This window comes from Octopus bimaculoides, chromosome 12 (genome assembly GCF_001194135.2).
Source record: "Octopus bimaculoides isolate UCB-OBI-ISO-001 chromosome 12, ASM119413v2, whole genome shotgun sequence".
Taxonomy (NCBI): Eukaryota; Metazoa; Mollusca; class Cephalopoda; order Octopoda; family Octopodidae; genus Octopus; species Octopus bimaculoides.
The window spans coordinates 47,471,349-47,494,237 of record NC_068992.1 but is presented as its reverse complement, the minus strand read 5'-3'; the positions used below and the strand labels follow the sequence as shown (position 1 = coordinate 47,494,237).

General features: G+C 35.9%; 1 protein-coding gene across 3 annotated transcripts in view; it reads right to left on the bottom strand.

Annotated features, from left to right (window-relative positions):
- LOC106878436 (limbic system-associated membrane protein) overlaps positions 1–22,889 on the bottom strand; it is a 351,903-nt gene that overhangs the window by 10,004 nt on the left and 319,010 nt on the right. For 2 of the 3 annotated variants that reach the window (XM_052972176.1, XM_052972177.1), the window contains exons 5-7: positions 12,850–12,978; positions 10,217–10,504; positions 4,073–4,270 (exon numbers count right to left, since the gene is read on the bottom strand). In XM_052972176.1, coding sequence (XP_052828136.1) covers positions 4,073–4,270; positions 10,217–10,504; positions 12,850–12,978 — 615 coding nt within the window. The remainder of the gene's footprint in view (positions 1–4,072; positions 4,271–10,216; positions 10,505–12,849; positions 12,979–22,889) is intronic. The other variant, XM_052972178.1, reaches the window with a different exon arrangement.

The following is a 22,889-nucleotide window of genomic DNA, read 5'->3' as shown; positions in this document are numbered from 1 at the left end:
GTACATACGCAACTAATAAAATATTGCTGGGTAATAGTGTTTTGATCGTATTATGAAAAATTACTAAGAAGGAAAAAACAACATAATCTGAAAAAAAATGTTTCACCAGAACATGCGACTCCAGACCAAATCACTTGTCACTTAACCTTAGAAAAAAAAATTCTAAAACTGTTTTCTCGATTTCAGACAGATTTAAGAATGCAATTGAGATAACTGCCAGTAGTAATGGTGTACTACTTAATACATCCAGCAGACATAACGAAGATGGGTGACTGAAAGATCAAGATAGTAACTGAAGCCACTCAATAACATAAATTGAATATTTGCATCGACATTGTGCTTCCATCTCTAATTGTCATCAAGTGTTCTGCTTCTTGATATAAACATTGTCTTAGTTTGGACTGAAACTAGGAATCTTTCAGGCACTAGCGCTTTGTGAATAAGTACTGTGGCTTTGAAAATAAAGATTAAGGCTTTATTAATAAGGCTATTGCTTTGCAAACGTAGATTATGGCTTTATGGATGGAAGGTATAGATTTGTGGTTAAAGGGGAATGCATTTCTGGCTAAGGACTTTCTTTGGCTTAGTCTATAACAGCATTATTTTGTAAAATGATTTCATTCTCTGAATATCACCATTATAATAAACCAGTGGCCCTAAACCGGGATTCATATGGCCCCTGTGGGGTTCGTATAATATTTAGTTGTTAAGACTTATCGGCAATAAAATGGTTATTCTTGTACAACACACAAAATATCATTTTATACAATTCCTAAAAATATTTAATTATAAAAATATAACATGATTGTTTTAAATATACATCGAATGGTTATGGAAGTCCAGTAGAGCAAAATAGGAATCAATGAGGTTCATGGGTAAAAAATGTTTTAAAACAAACTAATAATTTTCTTATGTTTTCTTAAATATTCTCTAGTACAATACTATGTGCAAAACCAAATATATGACACCAGAGGCATAACACCAACATGAACTTCTAAGTTGTTATTTCTTGAGGTCTCCGGGTAAGACTTGGAGCCAACTTGTACAAATACAAAGCAAAAGTCAAACATAAAATAATAATAATAATAATAATAATACTGAGAAGAAGTAGAAGAAAATAATAATAATAATAATAAGAAGAAGAAGAAAAAGAAGAAGAAGAAAAAGAAGAAAGGTTGCTTGTTGGAATCCATTCTGGAACTAGGCAGACATCAAGGAATAAGACATCTGACGATGATCAGAAATATAACTTACTGAAGAATTTCCTTGGTATAAATATTGTAAATATAAACTGTAAGCATGAGATTAATAACCTAGAAAATAAGAAACTGATTAACAACGACAAGAGCAACAACAAGTGATGTTAGACATTTAGATACTCATATACAAAATGAACTGAAAAATAAATGAATTCAATATCGAAAATTAATTCTTCAATTCATATTTCTGTTAGACGAAATAAATGAATATGTTTATTTTGTTAAGTACTTTTTGTCACCTAATATTTGATGAAAAAATGCCTGTTAAATTTCATTACCTGAAAACCGAATGACTTTAGTTAATGCACCTGATATGGTAGGTGAAGAAAAATGCAATAAAAAGTGAAAGCAAGAAGAACATTTAGTTGTTTACTTTTTGGTGTCTGTTGAATAATTTTTAATAATATTAAAGTAAAGATAAGAGTTGCATGATGCTAGAAGTCATTAGGAACTTGAAAGTTAAAAACGAAATTATAAAGGTTACGGTACACCAATTGCATTTTCTTTGTTTTACTGTCTCTATAATGTTTCGGTTTTGCGAGAAAGAGAACAATTGTCAAGACTTGATCGTTGATGTTAGCTTTTTAAATACATTGAAGACCGGATATAAAAAAAAACTGAGTAGGATATAACTTTTTTCCTGTTTGTATGTAAGTAGCTTGCTTACTAACCACATGGTTCTGGGTTCAGTCCCACTGCGTGGCACCTTGGGCAAGTGCCTTCTGCTATAGCCTCGGGCCGACCAAAGCCTTGTGAGTGGATTTGGTAGACGGAAACTGATATAAGCCCGTCGTATATATATATATATATTTATATGTGTGTGTGTCTGTGTTTGTCACCCCACCATCACTTAACAACCGATGCTGGTGTGTTTACGTCCCCGTAACTTAGCGGTTCGGCAAAAGAGCCCGATAGAATAAGTACTAGGCTTACAAGGAATAAGTCTTGGGGTCGATTTGCCACAGTCAAATTACTGAAACAAGTAAAAGAGTATATGAAGGATATAATAAATACAAATTGTTGTAACAGTCAGATCAGTGTAGGTGATAAGTTCCAGACGTTCTACATCTGGATTAAGGTGTTCTACGTCTGTTTCCCAAGTTTGATTGTAAGGGATTATTGACATGAAGGACATTTACAATTAATAGTATGTATTCACTGCCGAACTACTTATTACAGAAGATAGAATTAACCGAGAAACGGTATTGGTATCAAAATAGGCACTTCGGAATTGAAAGGACAGGAAATCTATTAACTGCAGGATGATATTAATCACCGGAAATCCCCGTTAATAACAAATCTTAAAACTTTTATTATCTCACCACTAGAGGTAAGCAGTTTGTGGACACCTTGGATACATATTCTAAAGATCTTAATGGTTTTGTTTTCTACTAGCGCCACCAGTATAAAGGAAGTATGGTAAAATTACATACTGATAACTCGTGAATAGGGATGAAGATCTTGAAATAAAGAAGTGTTTAGAGAAGTTAAAGGAAACATTTGTAAGTTAGAAGTGCTGTCTGTTAATGCTCAGAGTTTGTTGAGTATTTGAAATAAGGAAAAGTTGTGTAGACAGCAGTTTACTTAATAACAGAGGATGCTATACATCGTTTAAGATAATCTGTTATGTCTGTTTGTAAAGGTAACTGCTTGAGATTCTATGTTTAATTCGGAAAGCAGACGAAACATATAAAAGCGTGGAGACATGAATGGAGAAAAGCATGGAGAAATATAAGAACATAGAAAACTCTTGATAATTTTGCTGTGTGGGGAGGCATGTCAAAGAATAGACCCTCCGTTTCCTCTGCGCGTCGTAAAAAAAAAAAAAACTAAATGAGATTGAGGTCTGATTCGGAGTCCGACCATGAAAACTCACATCACCAACAACTATCCAAACAAACCCATAAGTGGGGGTTGTCGCCTGAATGGTGCAAAGGCGTCATCCGCTTGTCGTAGTAAAGAATCACTAACAAATAGTGGATGCAGTGACGCACTCTGTTACAGCGCGTGCACCAACTCTACTACTACTACTACTACTACTACTACTACTACTACTACTACTACTACTACTACTACTACTACTACTACTACTACTCAAGCAGTCTTAGCATCAATGCAAAGTATTTTTGCATTCCTTTGACTAGAGTTGTAATGGATGTTTAATCCAAAATATATATGTCGTTACAAGGGGGAAATTATTCTAAACCGATGAGAAGGTATTTTGTGATTAGACAATCTATTAGAAATGATATCTTACTGTTTGATAATAGAGGGGCACATTGGATAAGGTTGTCCCAGATAGAGTATGACTGAAAAATGGGATGATTACAAATGGAACAACTTTCATTATTGGTCCGCATAATTAGATCTGACCTGGGGTTAAACAACAACAGCATGCTAAATAAATGTTAATTAGTACTCCCCGAAGATATAATAATCACAATAACAGAATTATAAAAACACAGATTGTCTTCGATCAACATTTTCCTGATCGCCTTCTTTACTTTTTGCATTTCATGAAAAGAATAATGATTGCCAGTCAAAGAATGCGTCACTTCACCACCAGTATTTTGGAAACAAACATTAATAAACATAGATCCATATTTCGTTGTATTATATTTTTGGCCTGGTGACCGCACGGTCTCAAACTTACCTCGTCAGAACTGGTTACAGAAAACGAATTAAAGCAGACGGAGGAAAGATAAACAGCATTTCACAACTCAATATTTACCATTGTTTTGTTTTGTTTTTTAAATCCTTAATGAATGTCTAAAGACTTTGCCTGAAATAAGATTTAAGGAGACAATAGTTACCTGACCATGGCGCTAATGGATGGCTAGGGTCGTTTTTAAATGACTGGTTAGAAAAATTTTTGACGGTCACCATAATATTTTTATCCAAGTTTATGTCTTCTTGCCCGCCACTCAGGTGTTCAGTATTTGTGTAATTGATAAAAGGACGCTTTTTGTGTGTTCGATTCTCAGTTGGTGCCGGAGTTGTCCGTCTTTTTTCTGAAATATTTTTCCATAATGGTAGAAGAAAAAAAGAAAAAGAAAAACAAACGGGAAATTTTCTTAGTAATTCTTCAATGAACGTCTGTGAGAGGATGATATAATGGTAGGTTAAAGGGATGTGGTGGTGGTGGTGGGGATAGTGATGTGATGGTGCTGGATGAAAGAAGTGTGTTGTGGTGGTGGGCGAAAGTGGTGTGAAGTTTTCTTGGCAATTGAAGGCGGGTTAATAACCAGAGTAGGGTGTAACTAGGAGTTAAGAGCAGGTTATTCAGTATGCTAACTTACTGGATGAAGTGAAGCGAAAAATGCTTAATCGGTTGAAATTACATTCAGAACGAGAATAAACGTAACTGGCGTTATTGAGGATTCTTTACAAAGTCAAAAAAAAAAAAAAAAAGATTAAGCATTGTGTATTTTAGCATGTACTTAACTATTTGTTCCCTATGCAGATGGTAGCCTTATGTAATTTTCTAGTGTCATTTTTTAAAAATTGTGGCCTGGTAGTTGTATGTTAGACTACGTGGACAGCTCGCCAGGGGCTTATGGAGGTCACAACGGTGGACTTTTAAGAAGGATTAGTAAATGTAATTGTCGATGCATGGATGATGGACGGAGGGATTTTTCGGATGGAAAGAATTCAGAGGGATCGGTGGATAGATGGATGGGACAATTGGTGGTTGATTGGACAGGTGAAAGAATAGGATGGATAGATGGCTGGATGGCTGGATTGATCGGTGGAATATGATAAAGGGTGCACAATTGTAAAGAGTGGATGTTTGTAAAAGAAGTGGGGGTTGTAAAGAAAGGTAGATAGGTGGATGGAAATATGAATGAGTTCTTCGGTTGATGGACGGATGGATTAAGAGTCGAGGGGTAAGTAGATGGTTGGATGGAGTGATTGAGTTACTGAGACAATAGTCAAACGAATAAGCCATGCAGTGCAATGAATGTAGCAGACGATAACTGTGATGACATAAACCTGTCTAGTCTACATCAGTCATGGGTGAGATGGCATATATAGATTCAGTGGGGTTATGTGCTACGATTAGAAGTATCTATTTGATGACTTGAAAACTCAGCAATTCCCATAAGCTTGAAAAAAATAAGGCCGCATGGTTTACTCAAAATAGGTGGGTTGCATGACACTCAAGTCTTGTCACGTGATTTAGAAATTAAAAATCCAGTATACGGAAAACACATCTGCTAGAAATAGCAGTCAAGCCATCATCGAATTACACCTTATCATGTTAATAAAAAGGAAGGATACAGTGAGTAATATAGTTCTTGATATGAACTATCCAACAGAAACATAGGATGCTCACAGGTGGAACGCGTTTTGATTTTTAGCATTGGTTTGTTCGCCTAGGCCTGATCTGGAATTAGATATCAAACTGGCACTCCGTCGGTTACGACGACGAACGTTCCAGTTGATCCAATCATCGGAACAGCCCGTTCGTGAAATTAATGTGCCAGTAGCTGAGCACTTTACAGACATGCGTACCCTTAAGGAAGTTCTCAGGAAGATTTAGCGTGACACAGAATGTGACGAGGCTGGCCCTTTGAAATAAAGGTACATATAATTTTTACCAGCTGAGTGGACTGCAGCGATGTGAAATAAAGTGTCTTGCTCAAGGTCATAACGCGCCGCCGGGAATCGAACTCATGACCTTACGATTGCGAGCCGAAAACCCTAGCCAGTAAGGCACGTGCAACAGCAATAGAAACCACCACAACAGAGATAACATTAGTCTTTAAGTATGGAGATCAGTTGTCCCCTAAACTTTTGAGTTCTAGTTAAAGCAAAGTTAGAACTCAATACTGTCCGAGGATCCCCCATTCCGGGAATAAAAATAAGCTACTAGGCACTGTGAAGTATTGAACAGTTCAATGCATAGAATTTACACTAACTTAAAAAATAAATTTTTTAAATTATCTCCTTTTTCTGAGAGAGTCTCTGTTACAGGTTGGTTTCTGCCTGCATTCTCTTACATGGAAGCAAGTTTCAAAAAGCTAAAAAGTTATTGCATGCAGTATTTAGTACTACACTTTTTAATCTTAACTCACCGAGATATATATATATATATATATATATATATATATATATATATATATATATAGGTAGATATATATATATATAGGTAGATGTATATGTATATACGTATGTATGTATGTATACATTCACATCCCTCTCTGTATATATTGTGTCTTCGTTTCTTTTTGCATCTGTTATTTATTTATTGTTCTATAAAAATGAAGCTGTATCCCTTTATTTGCAGATTTTCTACACACAAACCGAGAAGATCTCTTGCAGAACAATCTTTATTTTAATGAGACAGATCTTAAAGAGACGCATCTACACCGACAGATACATTTAAATTAATTGTGAAGAACTGATATTAGATGGGTAGAAACAACTGTAGTGATTAATAAAAAGTTCTCGAATCCATCTATCTGTCTGTCTATCTGTCTGTCTAGTAACTGACTGGAAAAATAAAATGTAGCAACAAAACAAAACAAAGTGCGTTTAAGCATACATAATGTGAACATGTGAGCAGATAGAACAAAGATACAAAGTGTATGAAAATATACACCGCATAAAATAACAAAGAAATGATTAAAACAAAACATGATAATACGAGAATATCACATGCTTGCGCATGAAAGTTAAACGCCAATGCCATGGGAACTACAAGAAAATAAAACAAATGAAATTACACACACACACACACACACACACACACACACACACACACACACACACAAAAAGAACAGAACAAATCAATTAAAAAAAAAAAACAGAACATTTGGGTTGTAAGACAACGAAACAAAGCGGTTAAATTGTTACATGAAATAATCCGCAATTTAAGGGAGAGAAATTGATGACACTTAAAGAAGTATAAAATCGCAACAAATAAATATTTGATGGGATTGTAGCGAAATCTTGAATCGAAACCTTACAGTTTGATTAACTAGGATCAGGCGACATTCACTGAATGCTAACCAATTAGCTTGCAGGATTACCATCGCTTCTCTCATATTATAGAATGTTCTACCATTTATCTACGATATAGGGGTTATACAAGGGAAATTGCGCCAGAGCTAACGCAGAAGTGGTTAAGGACTCGACGCGTGCAGCTTGCACTTGCACGCGGCTGAGGTTAATTCATCTGCAATGCATTTCTCCAAGTACGTACCATGAACACAATATCTTTGCTTCTCATCACGCAAGAAGCCAGTGAATTCTTAGTCATAAACAAATCAAAAGCGCACTTCGGCTGTAACAATCCCTTTAAACAGATAAGTTTCCTTGGATACAGCTCCGCCCCGGGTTAAAAGAATCTCCAACTGTGTTTTGTAGAGTATTATTCTCGCCTTTCACCCGAAGTCAACTCTTTCTGTTATCAATGCAACGAGGAACTGCATATGCTTTGAATACAACAAAAAGCACTACTGGGTAGCCATTATGTAACTACGTAAATATTAATTTCAAATTTTGCCACAAAGCCAGTAATTTCGGGGGCGGGGGATGAGCTAAGTTGATTAGATCGACCCCAGTGCTCATCTGGTACTTATTTTATCGACTCTAAAGGAATGAAAGGCAAAGTCAGCCTCAGCGGAATTTGAATTGAGAACGCGAAGACAGACGATAAGCCGCTTATTTGTCTATTATTTTAATTTGTCTATTAGTTGTTACCAGCTTAGCATTGGGTCATACCCATTCATACCTATCCACCTCCAAGTGTTATCTTCAAGAACTGAATTGAAACACTGACCTTCACAATACACTCCCTCTAAACTTCCTTTTGTACACTTCCTGCTTTTATGTCTTCTCCCCCACCAACACACTTCCTACCTTTTCTGTTCTCACGATGTGTCTGATTTCAGATATTATATGAATAGTTCCCGGTTTGCTAACGATTCTGCCATCTCACCACCTTATACTTCCGTAAAAATAAAGGTTATTTAAACAACGTTGGAGTTGGTTTTATTATGGGTCAAGGTGCAGCCTAACATTATACCAATACTTCAACATCAGTAAATTTTTCTCTATATTGGTGACCCGATGATAGAAAGTGCAGTCAAACCAACAATGTGTTACGTTTAAACAAGCTTTCAACGATGATGACTTTCGGAGGCAGAGAAATGACTCTGGTTAGTTTTAGGGAAAAGCACGCAGCCGAATTCATCCCCACAACCTACCAGTTTCGCCACAGGATGAATGTACCAATGAAAAGGGCTGGAAATGAATATAGTGATTTACGAGTGAAAGAATATGAAAAAAGAAAATGAAAACAACAAAAATACACATTAGGATACATGGCTCAAATTTGAAACACGGAGATGGATGGCGGTATACATGAAGTTATATTTTATACAAAACAGTTGGTTGAACTACCAGAACATGGATACATGGAATAAACTCATGGCTACATGATAACAAAAACGTGTAGTTAAATAAGAGACGCTTAGAAGCATGAAATAAATAAAAAGCTACACAGGAAACAGAACAGACTAAAATTAATATATAAATGAGAGACTGTAACAAGACATTGGGTAAATAAAATTACATATGCACAATGGAAAACAAATGAAAGAAACGTACAAAACATTAGTTTTAAATGAAACAGGAAGCATCGTAAAACAAAAAGGAACACGTTGACGTTAGCTAAAGAACTATTTGCATAAAACACAGGTCACGAACACATGGAATAGATGCTTGTATAGCTATTAAATAAACATGTGGCTGAATAATATAAATACATGTTAACGTTATTTAAATATGCAATAAGATGGAAGACACAAGACGTACGTATGATGTAAATGAAGCATTGAAATGTTTACTGAAAATAAACATAACTGATGATGCTAAACACACATGTTGTTTCTACTCCATGTAGATATAAATAAATGAGTAACTACATGAAGCAGAAAAAAAAGTATAATTGGAAGGTCTTAAAAAAAAGAAAAGAAAACAGGTAAATATAAAACGTATTAAAATTTGGAGAAAACAAATCAAGTTATTGAATATTCTGTATTTATAGCCAAAAATTCCTCACCCTTGAACTCTCTTCACTATAACTGTATTGTCATGGCTCTGAAGGAGGCTCTATGCGTTCCTTAACCTGCTAGAAATAGCAGTTATATATATATCATAAATCATCCCCACCAATCCTTCTTAGAAAAAGAAGGGCTTTGGAAAATGTAATCCTTGATATAGTACATCAGTGAAGGAGACAGGTGATCACGGTTGAAATATCTTCGATCATGTACCAATCAGTTTAGAATTCAGGTAGAGTGGAAAATGTAACTTCAACCAGCTATAAGTTATCATTGAAAAAATAAACTGAAAATTTAACTTACTTTCTTCTTATAATATCGCTCTCTTCTCTTTCTGGCTTTTAGGCTTTATATCTAAAATTACCCACTTCTCGGTTCTTCGATTAACGAGTAAATATATTCTATATACACTCGACGTCTATTATTAATGTGAACTTTACAGTAGCTGGTCTTTCCAGTTACATCTCTTGTCTCTTTAAATACAACTAGACTATTGTTGACAAATGGCAGTTATTATATATTATAAACAGTTTAAACAAATTTGATGCTATGAAAATGATGAAAACATAATATCTGAATAAAAACAATAATAACGACGAAAATAGCAACTGCATTAATAATGGTTTCACATTTTGGCACAAGGCCAGCAAATTTAGGGGAGGGGTAAGTCGACTATATCGACCCCAGATTTTCACTGGTACTTATTTTATCGATCCCGAAAGGATGAAAGGCAAAGTGGACCTCGACGGAATTCGAACCGTTAATGTTAAGTCGGACGAAATGCCGCTAAGCATTTTATCCGGCGTCCTTACGATTCTGAAAGTTTGCTGCCTTAGCAACCACAGTAATATTAACGATAACAATAAGCAAAATGCTCCGACATACCGTAAAGTACCATCGTCTCTCTGTCTCTTCCGAGGTGATTCGATGCTAGACAAGTATATTCTCCAAAATCACTGGCCTTAATTTGAGTTATTCGTAGACTTAGAGTTATAGTATGTCCTCCTTCATTAAATACTTCAATGCTGTATTTTTCATTGTTAACAAGTTCTTTTCCGTTTCGCATCCATACTGTCACACCCTGCGGTGAAGCAGTAATTCGACAATCTAAAATAGTTTCTCGCCCACTAACTTGACCAATTCGTTTATTCCGTAACTGTACCTCTGGTGCAACTGGAAAAAAAAAAGATAAAACGAAAGTTTCATATAATGTAAACACTATGAATCACGTTAAAATATTATACTAACCAGTTCGGCACTATCAACTGGTCCTTCGGTGAATTTAGCGAGGTTCATTGTGTTGCAAACATCCAAATCAGACAAACGGTTCTTTCTTCAATAAAGACTACTTTCCTGGATACAATGAACAGGTAATCGGCAGCATAAATCCCACCATTTTGTGACAATCTGAACAGGCGTTTCTTTGATAACTTAGAAAAATATATTACACCGGTTCGTTGGCAAAAAGCCAAACATTTCTAGGGAAATGAACTCAAAACATAACCAAAATATACATGTATCTATTTTATTCAATTAGAACTTGGAGGTGAATGTGTGGAAGAATGTGCTTTGTGTTTTGTGTTATCAGACTGTGATGTGATGGTGTATAATGTGTACCATCGGAAATGTAAGTATTCCGAGGAAATTCTTTAGAATATATAATTTACAAATTATTCAATAATATTGGTAAGTTATTGAGTAGAATGTGTTACGTGTGCATTGCGTTATTGTTTTATCAAGCCATGATCACAATACATCGTATGTGCATTGTGTAATATACTCAGTGAAGTGATTATACAAATTGTGTGTTGTGTGAGTTTTGCTATATCATTGCAAAGGGATTGTGTAGAGCATACATGGCCTGTGAGTGGTGTTACAGGAACTCAAAAGGTGATTGTGTAAGATATTTGTAGTGATAGCTGAGTTAAACAACATTGGATAACACATGTTATGTACTATATGATTTGTGTTATATTGGTGGTGCAATGTATAGAACATGTGACGTGACTGTTGTAATATAAAGTACACTATACACGGTGATGTGTGAGTTGTAATGTTTGTGTAGAATATGCAAGTCGTATTTTTCTGCTTTAGGTGAACGTTCACATATGTTGCCTGAATTATGTAAGAGCGTTCTCATTTTTCTTGTTTATTGATTTCTTCTGAAGTAAGTGGTGTGTTCACTACCTTCCCAGGAAGACTGGCTAGTTCAACACCATTAACATTAACCTTTAACGCTTGCAAGTTAGCTGTTTTTAGGAAAACATAACAAAACGGAAAAGCTAGTGAGAGCCACGTTCATTGTGGTCTGTATGTAGTGGTTAGTGCGTGACAATATGGATGAGATTATGAGGTGATGGTGTAGAATATATATTACATGAGTTGTGTTATTGTAATGAGGCTGTACTATTTTACTGAGTAGTAGAGCAAATGAAAAATGTTATTTTTCTCAAGAAGAGCACGTTCATGTATAATACAGCAATTCTATGAGGTTATGTTTGCCAGAGCAATTGTTGACGGAGGCTGTAGTTTCTTCAACTTGAGGAGGCTCTGGTTCATAACAAATGGAGTCGTTGTTTGCAGATGACTGTGCTCTCATCGAGTACCAGAATCTGTGATACAGTAGTACAGATATTCGTTCACAGCTACTCGGGTTTAGTATAAGTACCAAGACTAACAAAAGTGCATACCAGCCAGCCACCCAACCAGCCAACCAACCAACCAATCAACTAACCTTTCATAAGGAGTACACAGCTCATACAAAGATGCGTCTAAAGATCAAACTCTGCTAACTCTCAAAGGTTGATATTCCTTGGTGTTACGTCCCCAAAAGTTGTTCACATCGGACATTCAAGTCAATAACATAATTTTCCAGGACAAGCATCGAAACCAAGTTGATGCTGGTGAGTTGCAAAATACTTAAGTAGACATACCATCGAAATATCGGCGCAAAATACGGTGAGTTCATTTTCAGAACATTTTCTCAGACATTGAAGTCTGTAATCGGGTTGTATTATAGAGCTTTCACATTCTTCTTGCAGCACCCAGTTCTGCTGGGTCGGCCAAATTGCCAGAGTGGATGACAAATGAATTGTTGGTTGTGTGCTTGTGTGTAAACTTTAGGGCGGTAGGTAGCACAAACTCTGCAAACATACTTTCAGTTTCTCCTTAAGGACACCGGCATTAAAGTAGAATAATAAGAGTGTCTTACTGCAGAGAAATCTACTTGGACTTTATGGTGCCTTTCATCAATAAAGGTACCATAGTGTCTGAACAAGGCAGGAGCAGGCAGATTGGGTAAGAGAGAGAGAGAGAGAGAGAGAGAGAGAGAGAGAGAGAGAGAGAGAGAGAGAGAGAGAGAAAGAGAGAAAAAGCTGAGAAATGCTAGATCCACTGGAACAGAAGAAAGCTGTCCCTGTAAATACCAGTATCATTATTGATGTGAACTGATGAACGAAGATAAGTAAAAAAAAAAAAAAAAAAAAAAAAAAAAAAAAAAAAAAAAAAATCATACTTACAATCGACGGAAACTTTTATTTTTCGACTAACAACGGGTGGAATACCATTTTTGGCTACACATTCATACACATCGTCACAATATCGGCTGACATTATGGATTACTAAAACTTCTCCTTGTTGTCCGATTCCTGAAAATCAAATAGAAAGCACACCTCATTATATAATGCCTTAAAAAGAAAGTAATTTGCTAGTGGCAAGTTGACTGTCCATTTTATCGAAGATGGGAAACCGATTAAAACTTTTCCTATTTACGCTATTGTTGCTTTGTTTTATAAGAGTAGTTCCAGGTTTCACCCAGAGATTTCAAGTAACAGAAAGTTGGACATTTCACTGTGGATGTTATTTATGATTACCAACGATATAGTGTATCTGAAATTTCAGTTTTGATAGAGCTTTAAGAGAATCAAGTGTTTTCAGGTTCATAATGTTTATCTTAGGATGTGGGCAGTACCCATGAAAACAATGTTTTGTAGTTCTGAGGCCTTGTTTTTTTCAGAAAACTGTCCACTGACTGCAAGCGGACTTGTTCACGTTGGTGAGAGGGGGAAAAAAAAAACAACGCGTTGATTTTTGCTGGTGTATAAACCTCTCAACAAGAATACTACATTCTTCACACACACACACACACACACACACGCACACACACGCTTCTACATTATCCTTGAGCGTTAACCAACGTATGGTTCGTAACACTGTAATGGTATTCCCTCGATTTAAAAAAAAAGTCGTTTATGCAGTTTTTTGCAGAAAACTCTGCACGGATGATTTGCTTATCGCGATTAAATGTTTACGTTGCGCACCAGCTAACTTCTTCCAGCAAATCGACACTATCTGTACAAGTGTACGGTGTGCCACAGGTCAGATGTTGAAGTGATTGTAGAGCAACTTCAGATGAAGTGTTTTGCTCAAGAACACAAATCACCACCCAGTCGAGGAATCGAACCCACACTCGTGAGCGCAGCACCCTAACCACCAGGCCACGCGCCGTCATAAGGTAACAGTGTAATTATATAATAACTGATGATAATTTTTACATCCACATCAAGACAACTGTTTCTACCTGAAGTCTTCTAAATTCGTTTTGTTTGCCAGGGAAACTACACAACTCACCCCTATTCGTCCAAAAAGAACATTATTTCGGTCGAGGAGGTTACATATCATCTTATTCACTGATATTAGGCGCTTATGCAAGAAAGAAAGGCATGGGATTAGCCTGTATTCAGGGTCATCCGTTTGTAGGGCTGTTTAACCCATCTTTTTGCCAGTAACTCAGGTATTTGAGAAAGTGAATACCTTAATATTTTATGAAAATTTTGCTAGTTTGTGGGTGTAAGATGTACATGTGTTTTATGCAGACATGTAGGATTTTATCTAATCCATGGCATTTTCAAACCTTTTGACGATCATGGCTTCCATTATGTTTACGCTGGGATTTTTTCCATTTCGAAGTGCTACATGATTTAATTTTGTTTTTGCTTTATTTAATTAATTGGCGCTTTGTTTCATTCTCTTTCCACATTTTTCACCAAAATATTTCTATTGTCTCTTGGTTGATTCATTCCGAACAATAATAATCGTTTTGTTATTTAATTCTTTATGTTCTTGCAAAGTTTTATTTTATTTCAGTTATTTGAATCTATCCTCAAATCTGAATTTTCGACAACACGAGCTTTGAATTGATATTTCTTTGTTGAATTAATAATTCTTTTGTGATTTTTAAGATCACGTTCGTCTTAAATTTTAAATTTCTTTATGTAATTTTGTTTTTCTGGGGTAACACTTTTCTGAGCCTATTTCCAATTTCATTTATTCTAGTTATTTCTCTTTTCTCTTACAAGTTATCCCCTGTTGAGTATTTTCGAAACACGATCTGTCTTAGTTCATCTGGTTTTATCTTTTATAATGACGCCTACTGCTTTGGTTACCACATACGCTGTGGTGTATTGGTTAAAGCCTGTTATATCTTTTTTCATTCATTTGCTCTATAATTATTTCTAATGCACAGTTAGCTTTCTTTGTTTGAACTCTGTTATCTTGTATGATATTTTAATGGTTTCTCTTCTGTCTATCATTTGTGTACACTTTATCTTGTCAAACATTTATTCAAATCCGTCCGCCATATTTTCTAAATGACTGCATTCATTTGTGCTAACTTTAATTGTTGTTTTTTATTACCACTACTTTGCAGTGTTATGGTTGGCGGTGTCTATTCCTTGTTTACTATTACTTCATGTCTATTGGGTTGCAGAGTATATTGTGCTGTGGTTCTTGTTTGTGTTATATTCCATTGTGATCGTAGAGAGGACTGTATCGTATTAGTATCCTTTAGTTGTTTTCTAGGTCTCTTTTCTATTTGTCTTTCTCCTTCAAAGCTTTTTTTGTGTCTGCTTTTGAAATCTCTTCGTGCATTTAATGCTTGTTAATTCTGAACAATACTTGGAATCACTTTTTCGCTATGTTTGGTTAGTCTGTTCCATGATATTACACGAAGGGCTTAGGCTGCAAAATAAAGCATTTATCATCCGTTAGTATTTGGCTCTGATCTATATCCGCTCAATTCTTTTGTATAGTTGTAACAAAGATTTAGCTGTCCTAAGTGAGCTACTGCTTCGTTATGCGGTTTCAAATAATTAAATTTCTTAACCGAATAGTTTTACCTCTTATATTTTACATGTTTCAGTCATTTGGCTGCGGCCATGTTGGAGCACCGCCTTCAAGGAGGTTTAGTCGTACAAATCGAACCTAGAGCTTATTTTTTAAAGCTTAGTACTTATTCTGTCTTATTTGCTAAACTGCTAAGGTATGGGGACATAAGAATACCAACACCGGTTGTCAAGCGGTGATGGGAAGGGAGCACAAACACTGATACAAAGATACACACACACATGTATACATTCGTTGATTTCTTCCAAGGAATCTAATGCTTTCTTCTAGAGAATCTAATGCTCTTAGCTTAGTTTTTCCTTGGGGCTGGCCAGATTGGAGCAATATCGAGTATAACCAACAGAAATTGCAAAGATGATCTGGAACTCGAGTGAGGAAAGAAAACCCCGAATGACCCGTCCTTGTTTTCTTTGTATCGTCTGTCTGGATGTGTTGTCCCTTCCTTGTATCATCTTACTGTCTGTCTGCGTTCTTGTCCCATTTTGTATATATATATATATATATATATATATATATATATATATATATATATATATATATATATATATATATACCAAATCTACCAAATCTACTTACAAGGCTTTGACCGGTCCGAGGTTGTAGTGCAAAACAACTACCCAAGGTGCCACATAGTGGGACTGAACCCAGAAGTATGTGGTTGAGAGGCAAGCTTCTTACCGCACAGCCACGCCTGCGTGTTTCGCAATTGATTTTTCGATTCCAGACATTTTAAGAAAATTATTGCTAAAATATCTGCTGTAACAATAGGTCTTGGATGTTTTTGATCTTTTGAATAATTTATATCTTTTACATTGGGGACATTTGGGCCTTAATAGCTGTGAGAATATGAAAAAAAATGAACAACTGGAAACAAATTTAACATTAAAATTAACACCAAAATTGAGCCTCTGTTTATGAAAACAATATAACCAACAATCATCTAAGAAATTATTAAAAGAAAAAAATAATAAATACGACAATTAAGTAAACATATACACTTACAAACACAGGGAATACAATTTGAAATTTAAAAACTGAAAATTGCATGGTATAAACACTAGTGACCATAACGCAGACCTACATGATATAAAGTAAGCTGCAAAAAGTGCTAGGATTACAACTCAAAATGATGTTCTAGACGGGTGTCGTATTCACTCAAGGAAAGAAGCATGACTGTAGCAACATATAAAAGAGTATGCTTCTTTGCTTGAGAAATTTATCTAAAATCTAGTTGATTGGCTGGTGCCGCAAGGCGTGTAACATCAGAACTCGAGGAACACAGCCAAACAAAGGTGATGGTGGCGATGATACTTGGTTTGTCGTCAACTTTGGAGCAGAATATGGCAAGCGGTGAATGCTGAAGAAACAAGAAATGACTTTATACCTCTTCTAGGAAGAATATCTCCCCGCCAAACGATTTCTACTGTCACATGTACAATAACTGTGCTATCTACGCAAAAGCACCAATTTTATGACTTTCATCTTTGCGCCTACATCGAAGAACAGTTTCTGGATAGCTATGTGGTCTTCAGGAGTCATCGAATCTTGTATGTTTATATAAACAGGAAGTCACTGAAAACTAGAGAGAGCCAGAGAAAACTTCCTCACTAGATCTAGACGAAACGTCACGCTCAACATCCTGGAATCCATATAGCGTGAAACAAAGACCAGAACGGTTGTATATAAAACCTCAGCTAGAAAAAGTAAGAAAACAGAGCAGACGAATCTGGGGCACCAAACACATCCACATGAGATAAATGCATAGCTCAGTAGAGCTGAGATCACCTTTCTCAAGTTTCACTTGAAAAGGGAAGTGAGGATGGAGAGGGAAGTGCCGCCTTTCCAACAATTTTATTGAAAGGTGGGTGAATGCGGCAAAAATAGACAAGGTGAATGGGGCTACTCTAAGCACGCTAATAAACTGAAGGGACAGGAAGAAGAAAGGGCACTTGTACTAGTAGTCAACGCAATTGCGGTTTTGTGACGTTCCCACAAGCAGTCCAATGAAGTTCTCCTCTTTTGGGGAAATTATTTATTGTAGAAATTATTATTCTTGCTAATTTCTTTTGCAGACCCCTTTAGGTAATTCCACATTATATGTCCTGTATGTCTTTATCTACTTCTATCCGTTTCATTTTTTTCTAGTGATAGCCGTGTAGGTGTGTTTCTTGCCATCGTTTTATCATAGCATTCTTTAGTCCCGATTTAAGTTTAGAATTATATGTTTCATTGCATCTGTTGTTGTTGTTGTTGTCGTTTATCAGTTAAAATAAATTCTTCATCTTATACTCTTAGATCTTATGTACTCATGTGAATGGCTTTCTGTTTTAAACTGGGTTTTCTGTTTAATTCTTTTACTGCTTTATGTTGAATACCTTTGTTTTTGCTTTTGTTTTGGTTAATTCAACTTAGTTAATTTCTCAATGAAAAACCACTCCAAAAAAAAAAAAAAAAAAAATTAAGTATGACGTTTTCCTTGCTAATAACAAAAGGAGACTGGCGATTGATGTACACATCTTCAGTGCATAGTGGAATGGAAACAAATGTCTACTTTACATAAAGAAAAAAAAAATCTTATTTAAAATAAAAAAATAGACAAGAATTCGTGTTTTGTAAAAATAAGTCAAAGGATTCTTTGAGAAACGTGAAGTGAGATATTAACTCTATGTACAATAACATAAATGTTATCACTGTGGATATTAACAATGTCGTCATGAATCAGTGATGACAGCTTCGTGGACGGTGATATGAATAGCAAGAATAGGAATGCTACTGCTGTCGGAATACAAGATCCTTTGCTAGTGTAATTGTGAACTCGAAAGAACCAGATTTGACAAGGTAAAAGAGGGTCAATAAGTCGATATGTCAAGTAAGGTCATAATTCTTAGTCAGAATATTTTGTTGAAGAGAGTGACTAAAGGAAACAGCGACGTATCTGCTTCTCCCTGGAAAATAGTCTGGGTTTTGAGATTTGAATATGAAAAAGAAAAGCATTATTCTATGCGTGACAGGGAGCTTATACGTCGGAAGAGTCTAGAGTTATCCGAATGATAAGACTAATGCTAAAAATAGGAGAGGAGGAGGTGGTTATGATGTAGTCAGCTTTCCTATGGTGCAAGCTGAAGTATTAGTAGCTGCTACAGTATACTAAGCGTTGATGTGGGAGAGTAAGTGTCACGTGTATGAGCGAGGAACTAGACACACAGCCGTGATGACATTTGCGAATCTGCGAGAAAGAAAATTTGTGAAATGATTTGGAAGGGTGAGTATGGGGTAGGATCGATCTCGTAACCTTAATGACATCCGAGTGCCAGAAGGTAATCCTGGAAATATACTCGATCTTTAAATTGGTCAAGAGGTGGAGTAGAAAAGAAAGGAAAAGTGCTACATTTCTTGAAGTAAAACATCATCTCAAAGCATTTTATACTGGTGAAAAGTAGACGAAACAGCATACATTAAGAGTCGAAACAACAGCAGGTCCTTCAGGTACAAAGGAAAGGCTGCTGTTGCTTTTGCTGCTGCCAAAACAATATAGTTCCAGGAATGGCCAGGAAGACAAAAGACAAAATGAAGTCACTTTCTCATTATAAGTAGCATCAATGATCGCGGAGTGCGTTATCCAAATGCATGGAAAGGTGTCCGTCTTCAGTATTGAAGTAACTCTTCTTCGGTCATCTCTGTGTTGGAGTGAAGATATTTCTAGGCAATCCCTATAGTCCATCGTCTTGCAACTAGAGAAAAGATAGGTAACCTGAAGAAGAGGTAACAGGGACACTAATTAACAAAGACAATCCTGAAAGCTTGTGACAAAACACTTCGCGAAGCAAGTATTCTAGCCAGCAGCATTGTTGTCTCTCAAATCCTGTGACCTCTGCAGCGCCTCCCCATCTCACGTGTCTCCTCCTGTTCTGCTTAGTCTATAGACACGCGAGAAGAAAGAATATACAGTGCGTGTATTTATTTGGCAAAAAATTACCATCCCGAAGTATAACAATATATGATGTAACCTAATATATAAAAACATAGTTACTTTAATTAATTAATTGACAATAGAGTAAATTATATTTTATCTTTCTAAAAAGTGACTAGTAAATAAATGCATTAAAAAGTATTAGTTTAACGACTAACACAATAAATTTTGTAACATCTAACAGACATTTCCAGAAACCTAGATAGCAGTGCATACCCTACTTTGTCAAATATATTTGGAAATAACATTCATTTCGACTACTTTGAACAAAAGTTCTGGCAGGAGTGGCTGTGTGGTAAGCAGCTTGCTTACCAACCACATGGTTCCGGGTTCAGTCCCATTGCGTGGCACCTTGGGCAAGTGTCTTCTACTATAGCCTCGGGCCGACCAAAGCCTTGTGAGTGGATTTGGTAGACGGAAACTGAAAGAAGCCCGTCGTATATATGTATATATATATATATATATATATATATATATATATATATATGTGTGTGTGTGTTTGTGTGTCTGTGTTTGTCCCCCCACCATCGCTTGACAACCGATGCTGGTGTGTTTACGTCCCCGTAACTTAGCGGTTCGGCAAAAAGAGACCGAAAGAATAAGTACTAGGCTTACAAAGAATAAGTCCTGGGGTCAATTTTCTCGACTAAAGGTGGTGTTCCAGCATGGCCGCAGTCAAATGACTGAAACAAGTAAAAGAGTAATTTACATAATTCTGTAAGCACATACATATATTTTCCCCAAAACACTATAACATGCTATATCATTATCTTTCTATGTTGAGTATATTTTTTAAAAGAATATACACAGTCATGTTATTCTCATTGTTCCAGCCATTGTTATATACTTTCTACAGTAATACATTTTCGTAAGTTTCTCTAATTAAGTTCTTCAGTCGTATGCAATACTTCACAGTTGTCCTTTACATACCTAATAAACACAACATGTAATTTTATTATTCGTTATATTTCTACAACTTCACTTTCTGTACCGATGTCGTTATCTTTCACGACTGACTGCTATTTGCAAACAAACAGCTATATAAGCCCTCTTTAAAACAACTAACCCCCTACCAAAGAAAAACTACCTGCGTTTTCCTTTCTACCCAAGTCCACACTATATTCAATTTTCAATCAAAAACATTGTTGACACAGAGATGTTTTAAATCTAAAGATATGTAACGTCTTTAATATTCGCAAATTATTATCTTTTCCTTTTCTCCTGTAGCTAAAGCCGGCATTTATACCACCGTTGCCGCTTTATTAATATTATTTGTGTTTCTCTCTCATTTCTTTTTCTCATGTTCTTCTTTCTGCTTTTTTTTTTCTCTTTTGCTCTGTCTTTCATTCTATCCTTTATACATCTGCTGTGCAACACTTTTCATAAAAAAACGTCTTTACAAACCTTAATACTATCCATTCCAATAACCAATCGTATTACGTATTTACTTTCAAATAATTTATGATCCCTAAGGCAACACAGATTGTATGTACGTTGTATGCATGTTCTGTGGTAAATCACTTTCGCTCGATGAGGCGAACCACGAAATACAGATGCCTGTTATTGAAGATTCAGCTTATATTAAATTTTATATTACTTGATCGAATATTTTCTTTTCGTGTTTGTATGCATTACTGTGCATCTAATCATATTATTGTATCAACCTTGTAATAATAGAACATTCTATACAAATTGATCATCACAGCTGAATCATGTACATTCACGAGTTGAACTTTTTGAAAAACACAGTTCTATTACTATGACAAAAATATTTTACGGAATGTCACAACGCTATATTGTACTGTAGAATGTAGCCATAGAGTTTTAGCTAAAAAAAATCAATGTAAATATCGTATCTTTATAAATAACATTTTCACTAACAGTAAACGAGAAATTATCCGGGACTACTTTCAATTCTTGAGTTTGGATTTCCTCAGAGTCTGAGTACCAGTCTGAACTGATCATGGAATCTGGTTCTCTATCTGTTACAACGACAAGTGTCCCGGCTGATACGTTCAACCAAAGAGCCTGTTCGAGAAATTAATGTGAGCACTTCACACAGGTATGCGAACTCTTAACATAGTTCTCAGGGAGATTCAGCGTAACAAATATACCTTTCTGAAAATAGTAGCTAAAAAACAGAAAAAGAAAAACAAACTAAAAGCAGTAGAAATGCAGGAACAATTGTGATGGTGCCATGAAGTAAACATGCTTCAGATACACTCGTTTATTCATACAAACGTAACTGAGATGAAATATGTCATAAATAACAGTGACAAGTGAAATATACACCGCCGGAAGTGAAAGAAAACTTAGAAGATTCTCTGATCTTTTTTATCCTTTGCCAGGGTGAATGTGAGAACCATGCTATTAGCTGATCTTAGAATAGATAGGAGAGGATCCCAATTAACAACTTTATCTCACTCACTATAATTTTTTTCTACTTTGAAGTAAAATTACTCTTTATATATTTTCTTCTACCATAGAGCTATGCCTTAGAAATTTTAACCAGAATAACGCAGGCAAGAAATCAATTATTAGTGGGTTCCCTTAACAAAATGTAGTGCTAGTAGAGACCAGCATGATGTGGTCTCATTTCTTAATATGGCTAAAAGGACAGAACCAAGGATCTTTAACATTACAGCTATTGCACTGTTAGGAAATAAGGAAAAGGACCTCACTGGTGTTGGCAAGTCATGTCTATGCAATCGCTTTATGCCACCTTTAGCCAGATTACTATATATACATACAAACGTTCACACTACACACACACACACACACACACATGTATGTATTTATGCGTACACACGCACACATGTATGTATTTATGCGAACACACACACACACACACACACACACACACATATATATATGGTTCTTTCAGTTTCCGTCAACGAAATCCACTCAAAAGGTCTTCATCGGCCCGGAGCTGTAGTAGAAGACACACGCCCAAGGTGCCTCGTAGTGGGACTGAACCCGGAACCATGTGGTTGAGGAGTAAACTTCTTACCTCACATCCACAAAATACGAAAAAGGTTCAACAATCTTTAAAATACAAACTAAAAGCTTTCAACAAATCTACAACACTTTTGTATAAACAAAACGGAATATAACTGAAATCCGGTCCTTTACCGATGTAATTTTCTATTGGACGGTTTGCATGTTCTTTCATTCTTTACTCTTTTACTTGTTCCAGTCATTTGACTGTGGCTATGCTGGGACACCGCCTTGAATGGTTTTAGTCGAACAAATCGACACCAGGACATATTAAAAAAAAAACGTGGTAGTTATTCTATCGGTTCTCTTCTGCCAAACCGCTAAGTTACGAGGATGTAAGCACATCAAAACCGGTTGGCAAGCGGTGGTGGGGAACACACAGAGACTTAAAGACACACACACACATAG